Source organism: Neovison vison, chromosome 7 (genome assembly GCF_020171115.1).
Source record: "Neovison vison isolate M4711 chromosome 7, ASM_NN_V1, whole genome shotgun sequence".
Lineage (NCBI taxonomy): Eukaryota > Metazoa > Chordata > Mammalia > Carnivora > Mustelidae > Neogale > Neogale vison.
Window position 1 is genome coordinate 194478474 of NC_058097.1, and position 23986 is coordinate 194502459.

The window sequence follows — 23986 nt, forward strand, 5'->3', positions numbered from 1 at the left end:
CAGACTATCAGTCATTTTGATAGCTTTTTAAAAACATGAATTCCCAGGCATTCCCTCTAGAAATTCAGGTATGGGGGATGAGGAGGTAGATTTGGGAGATGGTATTTTTAATTTTTTTGTTCTTTTAAAGTTTATTTATTTATTTAAGTGATCCCTGCACTGAATGTAGAGCTTGCATTCATGACCCTGAGATCAAGAGTCACATGCTCCTCTGATGGAGCCAAGCCAGGTAACCAGAGATTGTATTTTCTTAATAAAGCTTCCTAGGTGATTCTGATAATTTAGGTTCGAGGACCGTAAAACCTGAACATTTGAGTTAAGCTGCATATCTATATGATTTCTCAGTTGGGTGGTTATTAAATTAGTATGAGAAGTAGAGAAGAATAGTTCATGGTAGTGGACATGAGAAGTTGACTAATTTGAAGTTTTCTACCTCTATATGCTGTATTGTATAGGAATTACAGATGTCACTGCCTGATTTGGGGGTTATGCCAGTACTTAGCATGGTACGGAGGACTCGCCTGTTGTGAGGGAGGGAGACTTTTAGACCGCATCTCCACTTCCCCTCTCCATTTTCAAATTGTGGAACAGATTTAGGAGAGGATGTTCTCATTGAAATTCAGCTGGACAATTTGTTTAAAACTCAACAGGAAGGGCCAATGTTACTTCCTGTCTGAAAAGGAAGTGTTGGCTTCCTTCCCTTCCTCCTTGGCTAGCTCTGGCCAACTTCTAATATGGGTGGGGGAGGGACTGATCATGTTAATACTTTTCACTGACTACCTCTGCCTTGGGAAATCAGATTACCATCATTGTTCAAGTCTGGGAACATCATACTCACTCCCTTCTTTCCTCATTTGAAACGTGGAGACAGGTGTTGTTTGGTCTCTTGTCTCTTTGCTCTTATGTGAGATCTTGCCCTGTGGTGGGTTAGGCTGTTGCAGTCCAGGAAGCCTCCCAGTCTCCCAGACATTACTTTATATTCAACCTTATATCTCCCCTGTATTCCCTGACATTTGAAAATAGATCAAGGAGCTGTAGGGAAGAAACTGAAATCCATTTGATGCTGAGGGGTAGGTTGCAGAAAAGAGAACATAATTGGGCAGAAGGGAGTGGGTGACAAAGGTTTCTTATTTTTAAATTGAGCCAAGAAAACATTCCTTCTAAGTGGGGCCAGTTGGCACTCTTCCTGCTATTTTAGTCCAGGCTTCTCCTTCCTACTGGCCAGTCAATTGTATTAAGTGTTTGATGTGAGTTTGAACTGTGGTCTCTGGGGTTGGGGGGAGGGAGAGTGGTGGAAACAGCTGGTGCCTTCATCAAGCTATCTCAATTACGCTTCTTCTCAGAGTGTTTGGGATTGGGGAGGGGTGGAGGATTGGAGGAATTGGATGTATGTTAGCAGAGCCCCAGCAACTCCCATGTAGTGGGATTGGATTCTCAGGCACTCTTAATACCATGTGGGATGCTGACTAGTTGGAATGTAACTAAACCTTCTTCAGTCACATTCTTTTCTCTGCCCCCTCCACCCCAGTTCTTTCAGCTTTGGGCTTGATTTGGAAAGAGGGGTATGTGGGAAGTTAGATAGCAAAACACTCATGGTTTTCCAACCACTGAGTATTCAGCTTAAGTCTTGGGCCCCTCCATTGACTTTCTCCTTACCCATTCATTACTCCTTTGGTTGGGTTTTCTAAATATGTCTGCAGACAGCCAGAGATACAATTAGAACCAGGACCTTTGGTGAAGTCATGTTGAATTGTAATCGGTTGGCTATACTGTTCTTCTTCCTTCCCTCACACCCTGGGGTGACTGTATTTCTGAGTCAGCACTGCTTTTCTGTCTCACCTGCTGAGTTTGAGGCAGAGAACCTGTCAAGCATCCTTTTGGAGCAGCAGTATTGATATGGGTGTGGCCAGTCTTCTGGGGTGAGTTTCACAGCCCTTTTTTTTTTTTAAAGTATGTCTGAAAACACTTCCAAGATTTTTTGGTTTCCTTTTATATGACAACCTCACATGATACTACTTAATTGGCTGCTTTTTGGCCTGGCTGTGATGAGGGAGAATAGGATAAAAATGGTGACAATTGGGGTCACCTAGGTGGCTTGGTTGGTTGTGTTCCTCTCTTGGTTTCTGCTCAGGTCAGGATCTCAGGGTCATGAGATGGAGCCCAGTGTTGGGCTCTGCACTAGGGCGGAGTCTGCCTGAGATTCTCTCCATCTGCCCCTCCCACTCATGCGCTCTCTCAAATAAATAAAATCTTTAAAAAAAAAGGATAATAACAGCTGGTACTACTTCTTGAGGTTTTTTTTTTTTTTTTTTTTTTAAGGATTTATTTATCAGTGAGAGAGATCAAGGGGAGGGGCAGAGGGAGAGGATCTCAAGCCAACTCAGAGCCTGACAAGCGTCTGGATCCTGAGATGGATCAGGATGGTCTGAGATGGATCCTGAGATGGTCTGAGCTGAAATAAAAAGTTAGGGCTTTAACCGACTGAGAGAAAAACATATTTTTGAGAGAAAAAAGGAGTTAGTCTGATTCAGTGCTAGGTAAGAGATCTGAAACTTCTGTTTGTGTGCCTCTGTGATAGTGTGCAGTGGTTAGGCTCTGCTATTAAAGTTTTATTCTAAAGCCTAGCGTTGCTACATACCCATTTTACTACCCAGCCCTAGATGGCTGATGTTGTGTATATTCCTGCCCTACCTCCTTCCACCTGGTTATGTCAGATCCAAATATGAGTTAATTCTAAGTTATGCTGTTTCAGACTTAGGCTCCTTTTGCATCGTATACTATCTGAATGAGGGTTCAGCCCAGACTGCTTGTAGCAGATCCAAGAAGGGGGAAGGAGTTTTTAGGAGGAAGAAAAGGAATAAACGATGAGAAATTATAGCATATTACTGGTCTCCCCTGGTTGGAGAACTCTGCTGAGCCTGTGCTATGCTTTATGCAAAGGGAATTGAGCCCTGTGGGCAAAGGGTGTTCCTTCTTTGGATTTCTCCAGCTAATAGATTAGATTGACTTCTATCTCAATCTTTGCTTCTGGGGTTTAGGGCTAATGTCCAATGGGCTTGTACAAGATAACAGAAGAATGCATCATTTATCCCATTCTTGAAATTAGTTGAGGACCCTTACTAGAAAGGAAGGCTTCCCTCCCCCCCACAGTAGAGGTTCCAAATCTACAGCCCTTGACCCACTCCAGGGGCAGTAGTGAGCTGGAAAAGCTGAGGTTGCTGTCTTGGCCTCTTTGCTTGCAAATACTACTGAGCAATTCTAGGCCTCCCCTCATTCTCTAGGGAGGTAGAGAACTTTGCTCCCAGCACCTACTGGTGCTTATCCTGCCTCTTCTTAGGGTGGAGCCTCCTGCCTTTGTTTGTCCTCTGTGGGGCCTCTAAGAATTAACTTTTTGCTTGTGGGGGAAAGGGGTTTAAAGCCCTGGAAAGGGGTGACAGAGGATGTGTTTTTTTTTTTTTTTTAAAGATTTTATTTATTTGAGAGAGAGAGAGAGAGAGAGCATGAGAAGGGGGAGGGTCAGAGGGAGAAGCAGACTCCCTGCTGAGCAGGGTTTCTGATGTGGGACTCGATCCCAGGACTCCAGGAACACGACCTGAGCTGAAGGCAGTTGCTTAACCAACTGAGCCACCCAGGTGCCCCCCAGAGGATATGTTTTAAAGTCGTTCTCCGGCTGTATGTTTCCTTGACTGATTCTGGAGTGGCAGTCAGGTTGCTATTCTGAAGTGTTCTTTGGGTGGTAGCCCATGTATCGGAACAGAATATGAGGAGCAGCTTTAAAATCCTCAATGCATGCCTCCAAAGTAAAGACACTTGCCAAGCAGGAATCTTAAAAATCCCCTCACCCGCTTTCAGCTCTTAGATCCGCACAGTATCTTTCTGCGGATTCTCAAAGGCCTTAGCTTTGTCCTATGTAGTGTTGGCTTGGGGCAGGGAGGAGGGTTGTTTTCCTGAACATGATAAGGAACTGAGCGGGGCAAAGTGGGAGCTCTGACTGGTGATTGGTAGACAGGATGCCCTGGAATGCGGTTGGCCTGCAGCCCAGAATCCAGCACTTTGTATTTGTTTGTTTCTGGGAGACTGTGGTCTGGTGCTACTGTGACAGGAAGTGAGAAAGCTGGGAGTGGGGGAACGGAGAGGGGCCATGTCTTTGTGGTTCTCCTGTGAAATCTCTTTGTCCCTGGAGAGCAGCTCTGCTCCAGGGCTCTACTGAGAAGAGAGCAGCCTTTGTGTGTCTAATGGGTCTCGGAGCATCTAGCTACTCTGAGGGATTAGGGAGTGTGAATTCTGACTGTGGCCTTTTGCATCTCTGTACTTGAGTTATATAAATGGCTTCCATCTCCTAGCATTGGGGAATTTCACGGAGTTTTATGTGTGTTACTGTTAATTTATAGATCTCTAGGATTTAATTAAGAAAGGAATTCTAGAAAGAAATAGATATTTGTTTATATAATGTTTATTCACTCTCTGTATTGCAGATACTTTGTTGGGTCTGAAGGGGACAGAGAGAACCAGGAGATGCTGGGGCCCAACATTTTACATTTCACCCTTCCACTTGGCACCCTACTACACACAGAGCTAGAGAAACCTACCCATTCTTTGATTTCATTATTGGGAGGTACTGGTAGTTCATTGTTTGCACATAACTAGGGAATGGTGAGTAGTTTCCTGGGATTCTCTAGCCCCCCCCACCCCGAAATAGCACCTGTAGCCGTCTCTGTGCCCCTCCTTCCTTTTCCCTCTGATTTTGTTTTCCCTGCCCTTCATTCCAGCTGTGAACAGGCATCTCTTCTAACTTTGTGGATTGGGTGGCTGAGTCCTCAACTTCTTGCCAAGCTGGCTAGGCCCTGAGCATACACACAAACCCGCCTTTGATTGCCCAGGAGGACAGCTGCCCCAGAGGCAGATTGCTAACATACCGCTAGAACAATCCCTCCCCTCTGTTCTGATCCTGGCCAGCACAGAACTTCCCTGCTTCTAGTTCCTTCTGTTTCCTACCCTAACTCTGATCTCTGCTTTTGGTTTAGTGAGATGCCACATTAAAAATGAGAGTAGGGATATTTGTGATTAGGTTTTCTTTCTTGTGATGGGGATGATTTGAGATTGTGGCATGTGGCCAGATTTCTAGAGCAAGCCCTCCAGTGGATAGGGGACGATGTAAAAAGTTGTATTACTTTTGCCCCTAGCACCTTCCCTTCCTGAATTCTTATTCTTTTATAGAATGGGAAATCTGAGGTAGATTGCAAGCTATTTTTCCTCAGAATCAAATACATTCTTGCTCATTGTTATTTTTTTTACGATTTTATTTATTTATTTGACAGAGGGAACACAAGCAAGGGGAGTAGGAGAGGGAGGAGCAGGCTCAGGGAGCGTAGATATGGGGCCCAGATGCAGGGCTCCATCCCAGGACCCTGGGATCATGACCTGAGCTGAAGGCAGACGCTTAACAACTGAGCCACCCGGGGGCCCCAGTTCTTGCTCATTAAAATGAGGGTAAGACCCAGGGATGCCTGGGTGGCTCAGACAGTTAAGCACCCCACTCTTTTTTTTTTTTTTTAAGATTTTTATTTATTTATTTGACAGAGAGAGATCACAAGTAGGCAGAGAGAGAGAGAGAGGGAGAGAGAGAGAGGAGGAAGCAGGCTCCCTGCCAAGCAGAGAGCCCGATGTGGGACTTGACCCCAGGACCCTAAGATCATGACCTGGGCCGAAGGCAGAGGCTTTAACCCACTGAGCCACCCAGGCGCCCAAGCACCCTACTCTTGATTTCAGCTCAGGTCATGATCTTAGGGGTCACTCAGATTGAGCTGTGTCAGGCTCAGAGCTCAGCACACTTCAGCACATGGAGTTGGCTTGAGATTTTCTTCCTTTCCCTCTGCCCCTCCCCAAGCTCTCTCATGCACACTCACCACTGCCCCCGTAATAAATCTTTTCTAAAAAATTAAAAAAAAAAAAAAGTGAAGGTAAGACCCAAAAGTCTATCTGCTTTCACACCATCCTCCATCTCAAAAGTTTACTTTTGGGGGGCCTGGATGGCTCAGTGGGTTGAGCCTCTGCCTTCAGCTCAGGTCATGATCTTGGGGTCCTGGGATTGAGCCCCGTGTCAGGCTCTCGCTCAGGGGGGAGCCTGTTTCCCACTCTCCCACCGGCCTCTCTGCCTACTTGTGATCTCTGTCTGTCAAATAAATAAACAAAATTCATAAAAAAAGTTACTTTTGGTCAGCTTCTCTATTGGAATTAGAATGACTTTTACCCACAAGGTGTGTAGAAAGTGCATACCCCCTTTACTCTGTCAGAAAGAAGGAACATGAACTTGGAGTAGGACAGGTGCATTTCCACTACTTACTGGCTCTGTGACCTTGGGCAAGATACTGAGTTCTTCTGATGTACAGTTTACTCATTTATAAAAAGGGGCCATGTTTAAAAAGGGGCTAGTGTCACCCCAGAGGTTGCTGAGAAGATTATGTGTGGTAACTTAGAAGGGGAGATCAGTTAATTAATAAATCAAAACTTTTCTTCCCCTTTTATGTCAGATTTTCTTTTTTCTTTTAGATAGGGAAAAACATTTCCTTCAGCAGTCTGTCCTATAGCTGAAACAGGACCTTCACACTTTCTCTTATTTCCTCATAGACTCGTTTGTTGCTTGTCTCAAAAAGTGTGTATATTCTCAACGTGATGGAGGGGGTCTTACTGCTCTTTTCAGTGCTTTGAGGAAGCAGGACTATAAATATGACTCAGTTAGCTGGTTGCAGCTATCCCATCCCAAGTCACTGTCAGAGGAGGGGCAAGGGGAACGCCTGGGTGGCTCAGTCAGTTAAGTGGCTGCCTTTGGTTCAGGTCATGATCCCAGGTCCTGGGATTGAGTCCTTCATGGTGTCTTTGCTCAGCAGTGAGTCTGGTTCTCCCTCCCTCTCTGCCTCTTCGCCCTGCTTGTGCTCCCCCCCACCTCTCTTTCTAAGTCAAATAAATAAGTAAATAATCTTAAAAAACAGAGGATGGGGAAGGAAATGTTGAGAATGCCATAGATAGAAAGTAAGAGGGTTTGGTGAGAAGCTACCTCTTTAAAAAAGGAATGTGAGCTCAAACAGTTTGGTGACCTCTAGAAAACCCTAAGGTTAAGCTTTTTCTCCATGAAAATTTTTTTCTAGCCTAGGGTAGGGAAGGGTATAAGGTATCCTAGTTAATTTTAGGATTTCTGTTTTATGACACAGGAGTTACACAATACCTTCCCAGTTTGATTAGACTTTTTCTCACTTCCCATTGTGTACTTGACCTCCCTTTCTTTTTCTCCGTTCTCCTGTAGGGAGGAGAAAGGCATTTGGCCTCTCCCCTTCCTCCGGTCTGACACCTCCTTCTTTTTGCCCCTCCCTCTTATCTTTGTTTCCTTATCGGCCTCTCCCTAAAGCTCTGCTTTCTCCTTATAAGGCTAGGTGAGGCTTCTTTGGCAGGGTTGCATCAGGGATCCAGGTAAGTAACTGATGTGTCTTAGACTTTCAGGATTGAGAGAAAATTCAGCGTTGTCTGTCCCAGTGGAGGGCCTTGGAGAGGCATGTGGGTAATGGGGGTGGAGAAGGAGGCGGCCTGGCCTGAGAGATCAGAAGGACTTGTTAGACCAGTCCTGTGTGTGTGTGTCATACGTGCCCCAGAGAGAAGCAGGTTTTGTTTCTTTCCATACCCTTTCAGCCCTGGGCCCCTCACTAGCTGAGAGCCACACCCTTCCTTTGCTTCAAAGTCAGTCCAGCATTCAGCCATTTAGTATGTTATGGTTTGGGGGTTCCCAGAATTCAAGATAGAGGAAAAGAGAACAAGGATAATGTTCCATCTGGTTTCCGAATTTAGGGTCAAGATGATGGAGTTGATTTTTTTTTTTTTTTCCTTTTAAAGTCACAGTCACAGTGAAAACTAAATTCTGATACATAAATTTGGGTCAGGATGATAAGACTGAGGTGAGTTTAAGGTGTCCTGTTGATCTGTGGAGATGTCCAACTCAACCTCCTCAACCTCAACAATATTTTTAAAAAACCAAAACTTTTAGATACTTATTTTCCTTCTTTGCTCTGGAACTCCAGTCAGAAGTATCACTCTTCCCAAAGAGGACAGTGATTTGTCATACTTCTTAATTTGTCAGAGAGGTTCATGGTGGACACATTGAGATCTAGTTTTTCCCTGTGGAAATGAAAGTCCCCAGTCTGCCTTTTGGGTGCTCTTAGGTGGCGAGGCTGGACCTTGCATCAGGCCCATTCACAGCGAAGCTCAGAAACTGATAACACCTAAGAAAGGGCCATTTCCATCAAATCAGTTTTGTAACTCTGAGAAGTGGTCAGTTGAGATCATGAAGTGGGCGGAGTACTCTTTAGGTCTTACTGCAGATCACGTCCAGGGACTAGGGCTTAGTGTGGCAGTTAAGTCTTCCCAACAAAGGCAGGGAACACTGGAATTGTTCTCACGGAGCATGAGATGGTAGAACATCAGGTGGTAGGTGGGGCACTTAGACCTTGGACCTGTACATGCACTCTTGGTGATGTACATGTACTCTTGGTGATAAGAAGCCAGAGAAAAAACTACTACTAAATATATTCCTTTAATTTAAAAATAAAATGGCAGTTTTCTGTGCATATGGTTGAACAGGAATAATTGCTTTGAATTTTGGAGCACATGTGGTTTTAGGCAAACATACTTTTTAGGGATCTAGAAGACAAACCTTTGTTGGCTTGAACCTTACGTAGTATAGCTCTGTGGTGTTACAGGTGCTATATTTTATTGATTGGTATTCTTCAGTGAGGCTCAGTGTGCTTTTTAAAACAGTCATTTGAAATCTCTAGGATGATACAGAGTTTTGCTTATCCTTGCTTTTGGGGGGAAGGTATCACTGTGACATTGGTTTTGATTTCATAATAAAAAGGAGAGAGGACGATTGGCTTTGGGATTGGCTGCAGAAGATAAAATTTCTTTCCGAAGAAACTCTAAGACTATTCTGTGGGGTTTAGAGTTCTCCGTCTGAGAGCAGATACTTTCTCTTTTTTCCATAAGGGGTAGCTTGCCTAATTCTGGTCATGTCTTTGGATACTTTTTTTTTTTTTTTTTTTTAAAGATTTTATTTATTTATTTGAGAGAGAGAGAGAGAGAGAGAGAATGAGAGAGCTAGTGAGCCTGAAAAGGGAAAGGTCAGAGGGAGAAGCAGACCCCCTGTTGAGCAGGGAACCGGATGTGGGACTTGATCCTGGGACTGCAGGATCATGACCGGAGCTGAAGGCAGTACTCAACCAGCTGAACCACCCAGGCACCCATGTCTTCAGATATACTCATCAGAATAGCAAGGATGTAGGAGAAGTTCAGTCATCCTGCCTATACTTTTACATATATTAGCCCATTACCCTGACAAGTAATGGAAGTGAAGATAACAGGGGTTATAACTTAACCCTTCGATTTAGTTCTCACAGCTACTTTTAGGCAGAGCCAGAACTTGAACCCCAGGTCTTTTGACCCCTAGTCTGGAATTCTATTTTGTCTTTCCCTTTGAGAGTGTGGAGAATTCCTGTAGTTTACTGGGCTTCTTATAAAAGTGGAGAAGGGGGCATGTGGAGACATGTGTGGCTTATTCAAAAGTCCTATTAACACCACCAAACTCTGGCCCCTAGTTTTAGCTATTTGTGGTAGTGTTTGTATCAGTAACCATATGAATAGCTTGCTGTGTGTCAAAACATTTTCTAAGCACTTTATGTGGATTGTCTCACATGCTTCTTGCAGTTACTCCTACGTGTATTTTATGTCCCCCATTTTACAGAAAAGGAACCTGAGGTTTAGAGCTTAAGTGGTATTTTGCCCGAAGTTCTACAGCTAAGAAACAGTGGAGCTGGGATTTGAACCCAGGCAGATTCCAAAGCCTGTATTCTTAACTCTGAGAATCTTAAGTTACATTCCTATAGCCACATGACAGTAGAATAGACCATTCCAGGGACTGTGTTATTGCTGATACTTTTTACCCAGCTACTGGTTGGCATCATCTCTTTGGTTCTTCTGGGTATTTGATCCAATTTAACTTTTGGTTTGGGTTTCTTACGGAAGAGACTGAATTTTTACCATTGTCATCACCGGAATGCTGGAGCCTTGCTGTAGGCTCACAGATCTATAGCACCTATGGCTTGTTACAAGTAAAACCAGTCATAGTCTTAGGGGAAGGTCTACTCTTAGGGGAATGGCAGGGCGCACTTTATGTGTGGTCTTTCTCTCCTCATTTGGAGAATTCCTTGACCATCTTTTTGTAGGGAGAGCCAGTGTAATGCATTTGAAAATATTAAGAAAGGTGTTAGCCTGGACTCCTGTGACTTTCTTGACTCTAATTGCCAAAGTCCATTAGTGGTTTGCAGATTCTGGTTTAAAGCACAGTTTTTTTATGTGTATGGCACTGATGAAGACTCTTCAAGTCTGAGTTGTGAGGTGGGCTGTTGTACTGTAGCTCGTCCTCGGCTACGTACTCTTCCCCCACTTCCACTCTCTTTTTCTCCCATTTGTTTCCCTTCCTCACTTGCATCCTCTATGTAGACATTATGAATAACCCTTTAATGTAAGGAAAAATGGAAATCCCCTCGCCCACTTATTTCTTGTGATTTTTTGGCAGAAAGTGCAAGGACTGTTGGGGAGAAGGCCTGGACTATACATCTTATACTGGGCTTGTACGTTCTAGACTTGACAGCATGTAGTAGAAAGAGAACACAGGCTTTGGAATGGAATATATCTGAGTTTAAGTTCAGACTTTGCTATTAACCAAGACCTTGGGTACTTTCTTCACCTAGAGCCCATTTTCTCATTTGCAGTAAAACTTCCTTCTTTAGCATTGTATTACCACCATAATAAATGTAAAACACTCAGTAACTGTTAGTTCTTTTCACCTTCCCTTTCTCTGTGGCCAAAAACTGCTAAGGCCTCAAATAAGGGGTCAAGAACTTATTATAGCGGGTGTGCAATCCTGCACTCTGTGTCCTGGAGACACTGGTCTAGGTGGGCCCTCCTAGTAAATAGAGTTGGAGCAGGGAAACCAGCTCATCCACTCCTTAGAACCCAGTTATGCTTTTGATCCGGTTAGTCTCATCTACTAGTTCACAAAATAGTTTTAGGCTGAGGCATTACCATTAAGTAGTATAATTGGGAGATAGAAACTAACTCTTGAAACAACTTCATACCTCACATTTGTATGACATACATTATCTCACCTGATCCTCTTAGCAACTCTTCAGTTAAACTGGGCTGGTGATTCTGGCATCTCTTGGATGAGAACATGGCATTGACTTCCTGCCATTGTTGGCTAGTGGCAGCTCCAGGACTGGGACCAGTCTTCTGCGTCCTATACTACATAGCCTCTGCCTCTGCTCCCTTTCAGGCAGAAAATCTCACTGTGCTGTTAGGTCTAGGAATCTGATCCATTCTTTCTGCTTAGCTGTGTTGTCATCTTCTGCAGATTAGAGCCTGGTGCTCAGTCCTTAAAGCTGTGAAGGATGCGAGAAGATCCTGCATCCTGATTTAGAGCTCTGGGTAATTTTCCGACTATCCTTTCTTAACTCCCTTTATTGAGTTGTAGGGGTAAAAAGTAGCTGTTTACCACATGATGACAATTTCTCTGCAGCAGGGAGTGCTGTTACTGTATGCCCCATGATAGTGGTAGTTTGGGTATTTATTAGCAAAGAAGATTACAGGGTGGAGGCTGCCAGAGTGGTAACTGCAGTTCAGGCCCTGTTGAAATCTAGAACTGGAAGATCTCTTTTGAGCTTTAGAGTCCTCCTGATCCGGAAGGTTCTCAGGTCATCATACATAGCGGATATGTTCAGTGCTTAAAATGAAGCAATAGAGATGAGGGAGCAGCATTTAAATTTTTTTTTAATGAGGATACTTATTAAAGATGTTTGAGTGGCCTGTTGGGATGTAGGGCGGGAATAGGAAAACTCAGCAACAGACGGGAAGGAAGAACAGTAGTTTGATAAGTGATTGCGGGAACCCAGAGCCAAAGACAGAGAAATTTAGAGGGGGGCTGCCACATTCCTGGATTTCGGTGCTGGACCCACTGGAAGATGTCTTAGTGGTAGAGGATTAATTAGGGAGTTTATTGGACACCTGTCTGTTCCTCTGGGTACTCTTGCTTGCAGAATGCTGCATGTACTCTAGAGCAAACAGGCCCAAGCGCTTGTGTTTGGTAGGGCCCTGGGGAGCGTGGGAAAGGGAACTGAAGCAAAAGGCTCAGTCTAGGCTAGTCCCCACATGTCTTCCCCACTATTGCGTTGGTTTCTCAATGTCTTTGTGGGCATGCTGGGACTGGGCTTTGAGGTTTCTGCCTTAGGGGTGGGAAGGAGGGGGAAGGGCATTCCAACATCAGAAATTCCCCTCCCCCACTTTGATTGCCGGGAATAGGGGATAAGTGAATTATTATCTATATTATAACTTACTCTGTACAGAAGTACTCCATGACAGTAGAATCCAGGTTTTAATAAAAACTACATCAAGGTCCTGGTCTCTGAAGACAGAACAAAGTCCCAAGGGCATTTGTTACATTAAGCAATTGCAAGTCCTATTTTATGTGACTCCCTTCCATTCCCAGATTGTCTTTCTCCCAATACCTGCCCCATCCTCTTATTTTTTAATGTTTTGGGTATATTTTATTTTCCTCTCAATCTCATTTTTCCTCCAAATATTTCTGCAGCTCTCTCCTTCCTGCTTCCTCCTTGCTGTGGTGGCTGGGATGCTTCTCCCATGATTTTTTGAATCTAGCCTGGGCTGTACTCTGTGTTAAAACCAATCAGTTACGACCTTGTCTTAACAGGTGTGTATGGAAATATGTTTATTAAGAATAAATTTTTTAAGTACCTTTTTTTCCTTTAAGGGGTTGACAAGAGGGTGGGGAATAGGGGAAGAAAGTTTATTTTAAAACCTCTTGACATGGTATATGTTGCACTGGCCATAAAGTCTCCTGTAGCCAGTTTGTAAGAGAGAAACCTTATTGAGTCCAATGGTGTGACTACAGGGCCCCTCCCTCCATTTACTGACCAATCAGTTAATGCAGTAGGGTGTGGGGAACTCTTCTTTTTTATACAACAATCATTTATTGTATAAATAGAACACAAATCCTTTAGCTACTTGGGTGTTTAACCGGAGTTGGAAAGGTAAAGATGTAAAAATGCAGTTGGTTTATTTAGAGCTTTCTGCAGGATAACAGGGATATAGGAAGTTCCCAGCCATTGACTGAAGGTTAGAATGTGAACTACTTCGACGGGCAATTCCGAGTTTGAACCCAGTGTTCATTTTCCTACTTCCCAAAGAGGTGAAGGTCGCTGCAAGTGGAGCCTTTTTACATACAGAATTTTTTGTGGTTTTACTGCTCTCTTGTCTCCTGGAGCCAAGGCCCACAGTTTGCCTTCAGCATTATAGAAGTAGAAAGACTCCTTCATAAATGTATTCAAAATGAGGGCCTTCATTTTGTTGCCTGCATTTGACGGTAGGAAGTCTTTTTTTACTATTTATATTTCTTGATTGATTGGCATTTTAACCTGCATATTTATTTAGTAAATTTTGCCACCCCTGAGGCAATTTCAGTGTTCAGATTTGGGGAGGTAAGATCTGTAGGTCTGTACTGTTCCCTTAATTCTAGAAATGGCTTACCTCTGCAGGCCAGTGAGTGCTGGTCTGTGCTGTGGAGTTACAACTTTCACTGAGTTAATGCCAACACATTTTTCCAGGCAAAAATAATCTAATATTAATCTCCTGTTATGACTATAGTACTTAGCCATATTCTCCCTCTCCTGCCAACAGTGTAGACTTGGATCTAGAAATAACCACCGCACCTTTTTTGCGGTGGTTATTTCTGGTGAGGTGTTAAAGGGTAGTGGGCAAAAGATCCTGCTTGAGCGGACAGTGGTGATGGGCTCCTAGGCTTGGTGGTGGCTGGCTTTCTGCCTTGCAGTAAAACCACAAGAGGGCATCTTTGGCTCTGGGATTAATGATTCATCTGTCTTCTCTGACCTGTGACCTTTTCTCTCCTCTCCCTTACCTTCTCTCAGTAGTGTGAAGTGAGGGGGGCCTTCTCCCTCTTTGCTCCTCCCTCTGTGATCCACACCTTCCTTTTTACCCTGCCCTGCGGCGGCTCCGCCCCTTACCTTCATGGACGACTCAGAGGTGGAGTCGACCGCCAGCATCTTGGCCTCTGTGAAGGAACAAGAGGCCCAGTTTGAGAAGCTGACCCGGGCGCTGGAGGAGGAACGGCGCCACGTCTCGGCGCAACTGGAACGCGTCCGGGTCTCACCACAAGATGCCAACCCACTCATGGCCAACGGCACCCTCACCCGCCGGCATCAGGTAACCCCTCTCTCCATCAGACTTGCAGGTAGGACTTTGGTCATAGAGAGGCTATGATCCTACTTGGGAAACTGCCTTCCTTGTGGTGATGGGCTGTCCTGTGCCCATGTATCATGGTGAACCTTCCCAGTACTGATGTAAGAGATAGGGAATATTGCTGCTCTGCTGAGTTGAATAGATGTATCTCAAGAAGCATCTATCTGACTTCCTGTTTTGCTGGAGTGGGGTTTCTGGTTTGGGATGTAATTCTAGTAATGGTAAATCATGTAGTTTGGCGCTGTACCTAAGGTCCTTCTGTTTTCTCTGATTCCCCCCCGGCCCCCAACTTGGTATCAAACATTCAGAAAGGTAAATGCCTGTTTAGTGGTTGGTGAGGTTGGGTATCTTATACTCTCAGCTCCGGTTCAGTCTTGTTCAGAGAACAGTCTGCTCAGAAGGTGTGGCAGTATCCGTAAATTGTGTATTCCTGCTCCGTATTGTCCTTGTATGCTTGTTTTGTTAGCTTTGCAGATCATGTCTTGTGGGGAAGGGTATCACTGTTAATTCTGTTGGTTAGAGCTAGAGAAGGAGCATCGTGCTATTATTTAACCCAGATAACCACAGGAGCCAGTGGTCTCTGGGTTGGCTGCCTCTGAGTGACTTGGGGGAGTTGGTGTTAGAAATGAGAAGTATCTTGTGTTTCCTATGGTTTCTCTGGTCTGACTTCGCTGTGATGTAATCTGTCTGAGGGTGTGTATGTGTAGGGTAGACCTTGCCTGGTAGACTCTACCATCTTAAGGGATCTCCGGTTGGGAACTAACAACAGTGCTTATGCTCCAGTAGTCCTTTACATTGATTACTTATTTATTTTTTAAGACAGAGAAGATCCATCATGCTGAGGAGCATATTGCGTGAGAGGACAAAAGTCCATTTAGGAGACTTGGAAGCAGTATGTTTGCAGTGTTCCTAGGATTTTTATAGGAATCAGAATAGAGGGTTAGCAGTGAGCGGTAGGTATATATTGAAAGGGGAGAGCAGGATGGCTCAGGCTTGGGGATAGTGGGGAATTCCAGAATTTAGTACTAGGTTTCTTTCTTTCTCTCTCTCTCTTATTTTTAACTTCTGTTCAGCAACGAAGCCACACCTTTCCTTCTTCCTGAAAATAATGTTTAACTTCCTCTCCCTGCAGCATTACACTCCCTGTGTAATAGGAGTAGGGTGGGGGAAGTCTCCCAAGGTGGCTGGATCTCACTGTTTCCTATTGGAAGAGGAGCAGTCAACTGCTTTTACGTAGTGTAATGTTGTTAGATTATTTCCTGCTGCTCAAAACAGAGCAGCTTATGTTCTGTGGCTCTAAAAATTGGTGATGATGATGATGTTGAGACAACTGTTTTTGCAGAGGAGAATTGGGGTCCTCGTTTTCTTCCTGCTTGGAAAGGGAGACACATCTCTGGTGTCTCTCTTTAAAAGCTGGCTGATGTGGGAGTTTCCAGTGGTAGTAGAGCATGAAGATGGATGAAGCAATAAAGAGGGCTTTTGGAAACTCCCCAGCCTAGCTTTTCTAACTTTCCTTATATTTTTAAGGACTTACCTGAGTCCCTGCTGTTTACTCAGCAAATAGTTTTTGAGTGCCTATTATGTGCCAAGCATTGTTCAAGGTACTGGAAATATATCATTGAACAAAACTGACCAAAAATAAAAATAGAAAAAATGTCTGCCGTCATGGAGCTTACCTTCTTACGTTCCAGAGACCCAGTCTGCCAGTTCCAGGCCCAGTTCCTCTTTGAGGAAAGTGCTAAAACTAAGGAGTGATGTGGTTCTTCTATAAGTACTTGACAGAAGGACTCCAGGCCACAAATATCTATTTGAAAACCCTTTTCCTGTTTGGAAAAAAGATATTTATATTTGATAGAGCAAAGTAGGGCCACAAAATGAATTGTCTTCTTGTGGGCTATGTTTCAGAACGGCCGGTTTGTGGGCGATGCTGACCTTGAGCGACAGAAATTTTCAGATCTGAAACTCAACGGACCCCAGGTAATGTCTATGGCTCAAGGTCTGGGTTGCTTCATTTTTCTCTTACTTCCCAGCCTGTAAGAGCATATTGGTGTCTTACAAAGTCTTACATTGTAAGAACCCACCCATTAATTAGCTTCTTTCATTTAGGAAAATAAAGTAGTGGAGCATAAGTAGTTGTATTTTGGAATGAGTTTTAACGGCCACTGCTCCTGTATTTGATCCTTCAGTTACTGCATCCCTTTTCTGGAATGGGCATGCTTCTGTTCTTACCTGAAATCTCCCTGGTCTTGAGCCTTAGGCAGTTTCTAAAGAGTAACGGTCAGTCAGAAGAGGGTTTTTGGGGGTACTTTCTGGTTCATCTTAAAAGTTCTTTACTGGTGAACTTCTTTCTTGAAGAATCACCCAGATGCAGATGTAGCCACAGTTAACACAGTTCATAGACACTTTGATGACTAGAACTGGGAAGTTAAATCTGCTGTCTCTGTCACTTGGTGTTGATGTGGCTATTGGCTATAGTTAACTCAGTTTATATTTGTTAAATGACTAGAATTGGGGACTTACATCTTCTGCTCTTTTGTATAAGTTCAAAGGTGGGGACATCTACTCCACTAAAAGTCCTGAGGCCCATGGAAGATGCATGAGGAATCTCTCTAGGGAGACTACTTCTCATTGGGTTGGGCTATTGATATATATGGCTTAATAATTCCTTCCTTTTCCACCTTTCCATACAGGATCACAGTCACCTTGTGTATAGCACCATTCCCAGAATGCAGGAGCCAGGGCAGATTGTGGGGACCTACACGGAGGAGGACCCTGAGGGAGCCATGTCTGTTGTCTCTGTGGAGACCTCTGATGATGGAACTACTCGGCGCACAGAAACCACAGTAAGCTAAGACTTGTATAAGGTCTGGGATGATAGAGGAGGTCTTCTTTTGGTCTTTCTTGGTGGTGGGGGAGAGATTAGGCACTTAGGGTAGATGGACAGTATCAATCTGTAGTGAATGTATAAAGAATGTGATCTCTGGCTAGACAGGGAAGATAGAAGAGATATGGGAAAATTGAATGGAATGGGGAAGAGAGAAGTCTGCAAGGTCTACAATAGCTTCCCTATAAGGCATAGTTACTGCCGGCACAGATTTCCTGCCTGGGCACTTCCTGTAAGGTAGAGAGTGAAAGGTAGATGGTAAATGGGATCAAGCCCTGCATTGGGCTCTTTGCTCAGCAGGGAGCCTGCTTCCCCCCCACCCTCTCTGCCTGCCTCTCTTCCTGATTGTGATCTCTGTCTGTGAAATAAATAAATAAATAAAATCTTTTTTAAAAAAGCGGGGGAGGGGGAGCGTGCCTGGGCAGCTCAGTGGGTTAAGCCTCTGCCTTCAGCTCAGGTCATGATCCCAGCATCCTGGGATCAAGCCCCATATTGGGCTCCCTGCTCGGCAGGAAGCCTGCTTCTCCCTTTCCCACTCCCCCTGCTTGTATTCCCTTCTCTTGCTGTGTCTCCCTCTGTCAAATAAATAAATAAAATCTTAAAAAAAAAAAAAAAAAGAGGTCTAGAATTGAGGCTTACATTATTCATGCTTTTCTCTTTCCTTATGTGAAGGTCAAGAAAGTTGTGAAGACTGTGACAACACGGACAGTACAGCCAGTCCCTGTGGGACCAGATGGGCTGCCTGTGGATGCCTCATCAGTTTCTAACAACTATATCCAGACTCTGGGGCGTGACTTCCGCAAGAATGGCAATGGGGGACCTGGTCCCTATGTTGGGCAAGCAGGCACTGCTACCCTTCCCAGGAACTTCCACTACCCTCCTGATGGATATAGCCGCCACTATGAAGATGGTTATCCAAGTAGCAGTGACAACTATGGCAGTCTGTCCCGGGTGACCCGCATTGAGGAGCGGTACAGGCCCAGCATGGAAGGTTATCGGGCACCTAGTAGACAGGATGTGTATGGGCCCCAGCCCCAAGTTCGGGTAGGTGGGAGCAGTGTGGATCTGCATCGTTTTCACCCAGAGCCTTACGGGCTAGAAGATGACCAGCGTAGCATGGGCTATGATGATCTGGATTATGGCATGATGTCCGATTATGGCACTGCCCGTCGGACTGGGACGCCCTCTGACCCTCGCCGACGACTCAGGTAGGGAAGAAAAGGGGAAGGCAAGGGTCTTAAACCAAGACAGAGATAAGGGGTAGCTATTCCTTTTCCTTCTAAGTGCTTTTTTGAATCTGAGACACTGTCTTCCCTTTTGTGACTTTACCAGATACTGACTTGCTTTTCTGTCTTTTTCATGATGAAAATCCTATATTCTGATTATTTATAGATAATGACTTATGGTTATTGGTCTATATCCTAAAGAGTGGCCTTTGCTTCCATGCCAAGAGTTGCCGCTGTTTCTGCCCAAGATCTGGCTTTCTGGTGATAGGCAGCTGCACAAGGGAGCTTGGTGCTTTGGGGCTATGGGATACTGCCTTGCTCCTATGAATTTCTTTAGCATTTGGTTTGGTAATAAGAGAGAATTGAGGGTTTTTGGCTTTCAGGGCCAGAGTAGACAGTTAAGGGTGTATGTGAGAATCCTCTCTGTGGTGATTTTAGTCTCAAGTTAAAAACAGGCCTTGCTCTCACCAAAGCCCTGACACTTCGTGTTTTTACCTTTGATTATAAAGTGAAATGGGGGTGGCGTCCTTTGAGGGTGGTATATAAGTGACATTCTGAAAGGTTACTTAGCAGTTGCCTATACTGACTTTGCCGTTCATCCCTGGGGATTCTCTGGTGATATGAAAAAGGGAGTGATTGGTGTTTGGGCTGGTATAAGGTTTGCCTTGAAAGAAGGCTTTGGAATGGGGGTTGGCAAGCCTTTTCTGTAAAGGACCAGGTAGAATTATTTTAATATTATTATTATTTAATATTATTTAATATTATTTTAATAGGCCTAATATATAATATTATATATTATATATAATATATATTATTTAATATAATATTTAATATATATTAAAATATATATATATGTTTTAATGTTGTTGTTCTCCTTTTATAACCTTTTAAAAATACAAAAACCTCTTTTTAGCTCTGGGACTGTACAAGAACAGGTTTGGCCCATGGGCTGCCAACCCTGCTCTACGATAAATCAGAGACATGGTGTTTTCCAGGCAAGGAAAAATAATAAGAAATAAAGGAGAAGATTTATGGATGTCTTCATAGTAAGGATAACCTAGCAGCTGTTGTTGAATTTCTGTATGGGGTCATAACCTTCTAAAGCAAATGCCCTGGTGCTCGTTTTCCTCATATTAGGTAGCTTGGTTAGTAGTGAACTGGGCAGGGCCCGGGTTAGAGGCTCCATTATCTCAGCCTGAGTCATTCACCTTTTAGGTATTGTATCATTTGGACAGCTAGTCCAACTCCCATGTGACTCACCTTTTATTGGGGTAGGGGGCAGTGGGGTGGGCACCAGACTTCAGCTGGTGCAACTTGAAGCAGTGGTAGATAACAGCTATCACCAAAGGAGTCTGCCCAGGGCGTTGGCCCGTCTGCTTGAAACAAGTCTGCTTTTTGACTTCCTCATTGGTAGAGTGACTGGATCTAGGTGGGTGTGGGTGGCCAGGTCATTCTCTACTGTGGCAACTGACATAAAAAGAGAGCATTTTTGGGCCTGGTTCTTGGGTCCATTCCAGGGTGGCACTGGACTTGGAAACCTGCTTGACTAGAAGGAACATTAGCTGCTTCCTGTTCCAGGCCTTGGAGAGTAATACAAGGTCAAACGGAAACAGTAAGGCAGAATAATTAGTGGATAAAGCACTGAACCAGAAGACTTCTGGTTCTAGTTGTGCCTTTGCCACTAGCTGTATAGCCTCAAGCAAGTCATTTAATCTTTCTGGGCACAGCTTTGTTATTTGTAAAACAAAGGAAAGAATGTCATAATCCCCTGCTTATAAAAGAAGGAAATACAACTGAGTGAACAAAATCTTGGTTATGGCAATTGTTTTTGTAATTGCTTATACTAAAACAATAATGAAAGTAAGACGTGCTCATATAAAACTAGAAAAATGTAGAAAGGCATTCCGGCCATAGAGGGAGAACTGTGGTTAACATTTTGGTGCATTTGCTTTGATTTATTTTTTTCCTATGCAGGTGGACATACTTGACATACTCCGACCTTATTTTTCCCCTACTAAGATGGAATCTTCCCTTAACATTACTGTTCAGTAGCCTCCTTTTAAAGCTTAGCTATAACCTGCTCACTTTGGGGGCGCCTGGGTGGCTCAGTGGTTAAGCCGCTGCCTTCGGCTCGGGTCATGATCTCGGGGTCCTGGGATCGAGCCCCCCTCATCGGGCTCTCTGCTCAGCAGGGTGCCTGCTTCCTCCTCTCTCTCTGCCTGCCTCTCTGCCTGCTTGTGATCTCTGTCTGTCAAATAAATAAATAAAAATCTTTAAAAAAAAAATAACCTGCTCACTTTGTTGCAATGATATTTGAAAATAGAGATTTTTACTAATGCTTTGTCCATCTGAGTTGCTGTTGAGTGGTTGGTGTTGACAGCTCTGAGGCAGGGCCTCTGCTGCCCCTAACTTTCAGGGTTTGGTGACAGTGGGAGGGGTTTTGTGGAACAAATAATAGGCTTATTTGGAGAGTTCCACACAATAGATTCTCCTCTCTCCTAGGGAGCCAGAGGGTGAGATGAGCTCGCAGATAATGGGTCTCTTCCTTCCTGGTGGTTATGAATAAATAATAGTGTGACAGATTCACCCTCTAGTGGTTGCTGGTAGTACTGAAATAGGAAGAATTCTCTCCAGTGAGGCTTTCTCTAAGCCTTCCCTTGCTTATTTTGTTCTTTTTCCTTAGTCATTGGTTATCCCAAATGCTGTGGTGTTCAGTAGCCTCTGTTTCGACAGAATCCAAGGTATTGTCATCTGTAGAAATTGGAGGCTGGCAATCATTATCTGGAGCACGTTTGTTTAGTGGCAGAGGTGACGTTGGGATGAACTGTGAAAATTCATGCTCAAGCTTCTACTAAAGCCAGGCCCCCCTTCGGGTGTAGCACGAAGGCCTGTACTCTTTTTACTCTTATTACCTCCTCTTTTATAATTTCCAAAATAAGATAAGGAGAGGCTTAAATAAGAATGGTGTTTAAGGTTCTAATCCCAGCAGCTGTTTCCTGTGTGTAAATGCCTCACTTCCTGTTTAGCCGTAGGCTTGTAAGAGTTGTTCTCAGACATTGTTTGCTGACTTCTTTGGTTTAACTCTGTCTTCTGAAGGTTTATTTCAGTCACTATCCAGAGAGCTTAGCTGTCAGGTATCATTTTAGTGCTAAGCAGTCAGGATTTGGTTGGTTTTGTGATGAACGTCTCTGAACGCTTCTTACTCTCCTCCGAGCTAGTAAACTTGACAGGAAAAAAGGTAGTTTTAATCTAACTGCAGATGCCTTTAAAATTATTCCCTTATCTCCTTACGAAAAATTGATCAGTATATCATTTACGCAAAGGAGAGGTAAGATCTAGTGTGCTAGAGCTGAAGTTACTCCTGCCTCCTGCCTTGGAGATGAGGGGTCATGGGAGCTCTCCACGAAACCAGACTCGACAACTTGATGTATTCTTTTCCTTTTGGTTCTTCCAACACTGCAGGAGCTATGAAGACATGATTGGTGAGGAGGTGCCATCGGACCAGTACTATTGGGCTCCTCTGGCCCAGCATGAACGGGGAAGTTTAGCAAGCTTGGATAGCCTGCGTAAGGGGGGACCCCCGCCTCACAACTGGAGACAGCCAGAGCTGCCGGAGGTGATCGCCATGTTAGGATTCCGCTTGGATGCTGTCAAGTCTAATGCAGCTGCATACCTGCAGCACTTGTGCTATCGCAATGACAAGGTGAAGACCGACGTTCGGAAGCTCAAGGGGATCCCAGTACTGGTGGGATTGTTAGACCACCCCAAAAAGGAAGTGCACCTTGGAGCCTGTGGAGCGCTCAAGAATATCTCTTTTGGGCGTGACCAGGATAACAAGATTGCCATAAAAAACTGTGATGGTGTTCCTGCCCTTGTGCGATTGCTCCGAAAGGCTCGGGATATGGATCTCACTGAAGTTATCACCGGTGAGTTATGGGCACAAGGGCAGCTGCTGGGTTGGGGTTACTGTGACCCGTAGAGATGTTGAAAGCTAGAAAGACTTTCAGCCCTTTTACTTTTGACTTAAGGTTGTGAACTGGTGGTCTTTGGGGGCAGATCCATCTCCCTGATTTATTTGGATCATGTGAAGTGTTCAAAATTTCAAAGAATTGGTTGCTGATATTTAAAACTCAGAAAATTTCATTTCAAATTGCAGCTTGTTTGGCTTCTATTAAAAATGTGAGGGAACTGGCAACAATGGATCTGTTTTGCTACCTGACAGTAGTTAGTCTGAGCTGACTGGTGGGCCTGTTCTCCCATTTGTAGTAATCCTGAACCTTTTTGCCAACTATTGCCATATAACAAGTTGTCTCCCCAGCACTGAAGCTGAGTGTCTTTTGCTATTTTTCCACTCTCTTGTAATTTCTTTTAAATATCTGCTTGTCCTGACTCACCTGCCTGACATGTGTAGATATTTGAGCTTGTGATCCTTGCTTTGAAGAGTGGTTTTTAATATTGTGCGTTGTGATCCATTACTGTGTATTGAACACAGTTTTGTGGATCCCAGTCAGTATTTCAAGAGGAAGAAAGAACAAGAAGTGGAATAGATAATTAGTTCTCAGGACTGGTCTTGCCCGCTAGGGGACATTTGCAATGTCTGGGGACAGTTTTGGTTGTCATAACTTGGCTTGGGCAGGAGGGAGTGCTACCAGCATTTAAGGAGTAAAGGGCATAGATACTGCTCAAAATCTAACAATGGATAGGTCAGCTTGCCACAGTAAAGAAGTATTTGGCCCAAGGAGTCAGTGTTAATGAGATTGAGAAACTCTCGTGTAGATAACCCAGAGAGCATTGCTTATAAATAGTAAGTATTGTTTTATAAACTTTTGTTTCATGATGTACACATATGTATATATATGTTGAGCCATAATGTATATTTCTTATCATGGGTCACAAACAAAAGCTTGAATACCGTTACAAGGTATTTGGTCATTGGGGAAGACTGAGAAATGATGGAATAAGGGATTCTCTTTGGCATTCTTCAAACATACTGTTTTCGGTGTTGGAGAGGTATCTGATGGGTTGTCTCTGCCAGGAACCCTGTGGAATCTCTCATCCCATGACTCAATCAAAATGGAGATTGTGGACCATGCACTGCATGCATTGACAGATGAAGTGATCATCCCACATTCTGGTTGGGAGCGGGAACCTAATGAAGATTGTAAGCCGCGCCATATTGAGTGGGAGTCGGTACTCACCAACACAGCTGGCTGTCTTAGGTAACATAAGGGCTTCAAGAATATGAAGATTGAATTTTTGACTGACTTAATTTTAAAAAAGAAATTCTTTTTTAATTCTTTGGCCTGTCATTCAGCTTCCATTACCGTCCGTATTGTATACTGTGACTCGAGCCTGTCTTACCTTTGTCACTACTTGCTTGTGTGCCCATACATTTGCTGTGTTGGTTTACTTGTTCCCCTGCACATCCTCACTTCTGTGCCTCTTTGACTTTGTTCATTTAATTCAGTGAGCATTTGTTCAGTATCTACCACATATAAGGCAGTTG

The 23986-nt window shown here is 44.0% G+C and overlaps 1 protein-coding gene across 9 annotated transcripts in view; it reads left to right on the forward strand.

Annotated features, from left to right (window-relative positions):
* Window positions 1-23986, forward strand: part of CTNND1 (catenin delta 1) — a 49151-nt gene that overhangs the window by 12040 nt on the left and 13125 nt on the right. For 5 of the 9 annotated variants that reach the window (XM_044259364.1, XM_044259355.1, XM_044259359.1 and 2 more), the window contains exons 2-8: window positions 12686-12805; window positions 14040-14334; window positions 16276-16347; window positions 17061-17213; window positions 17927-18462; window positions 21943-22406; window positions 23516-23699. In XM_044259364.1, coding sequence (XP_044115299.1) covers window positions 14140-14334; window positions 16276-16347; window positions 17061-17213; window positions 17927-18462; window positions 21943-22406; window positions 23516-23699 — 1604 coding nt within the window. In that variant the 5' untranslated portion in view covers window positions 12686-12805; window positions 14040-14139. The other 4 variants (XM_044259356.1, XM_044259357.1, XM_044259363.1 and 1 more) reach the window with 4 other exon arrangements.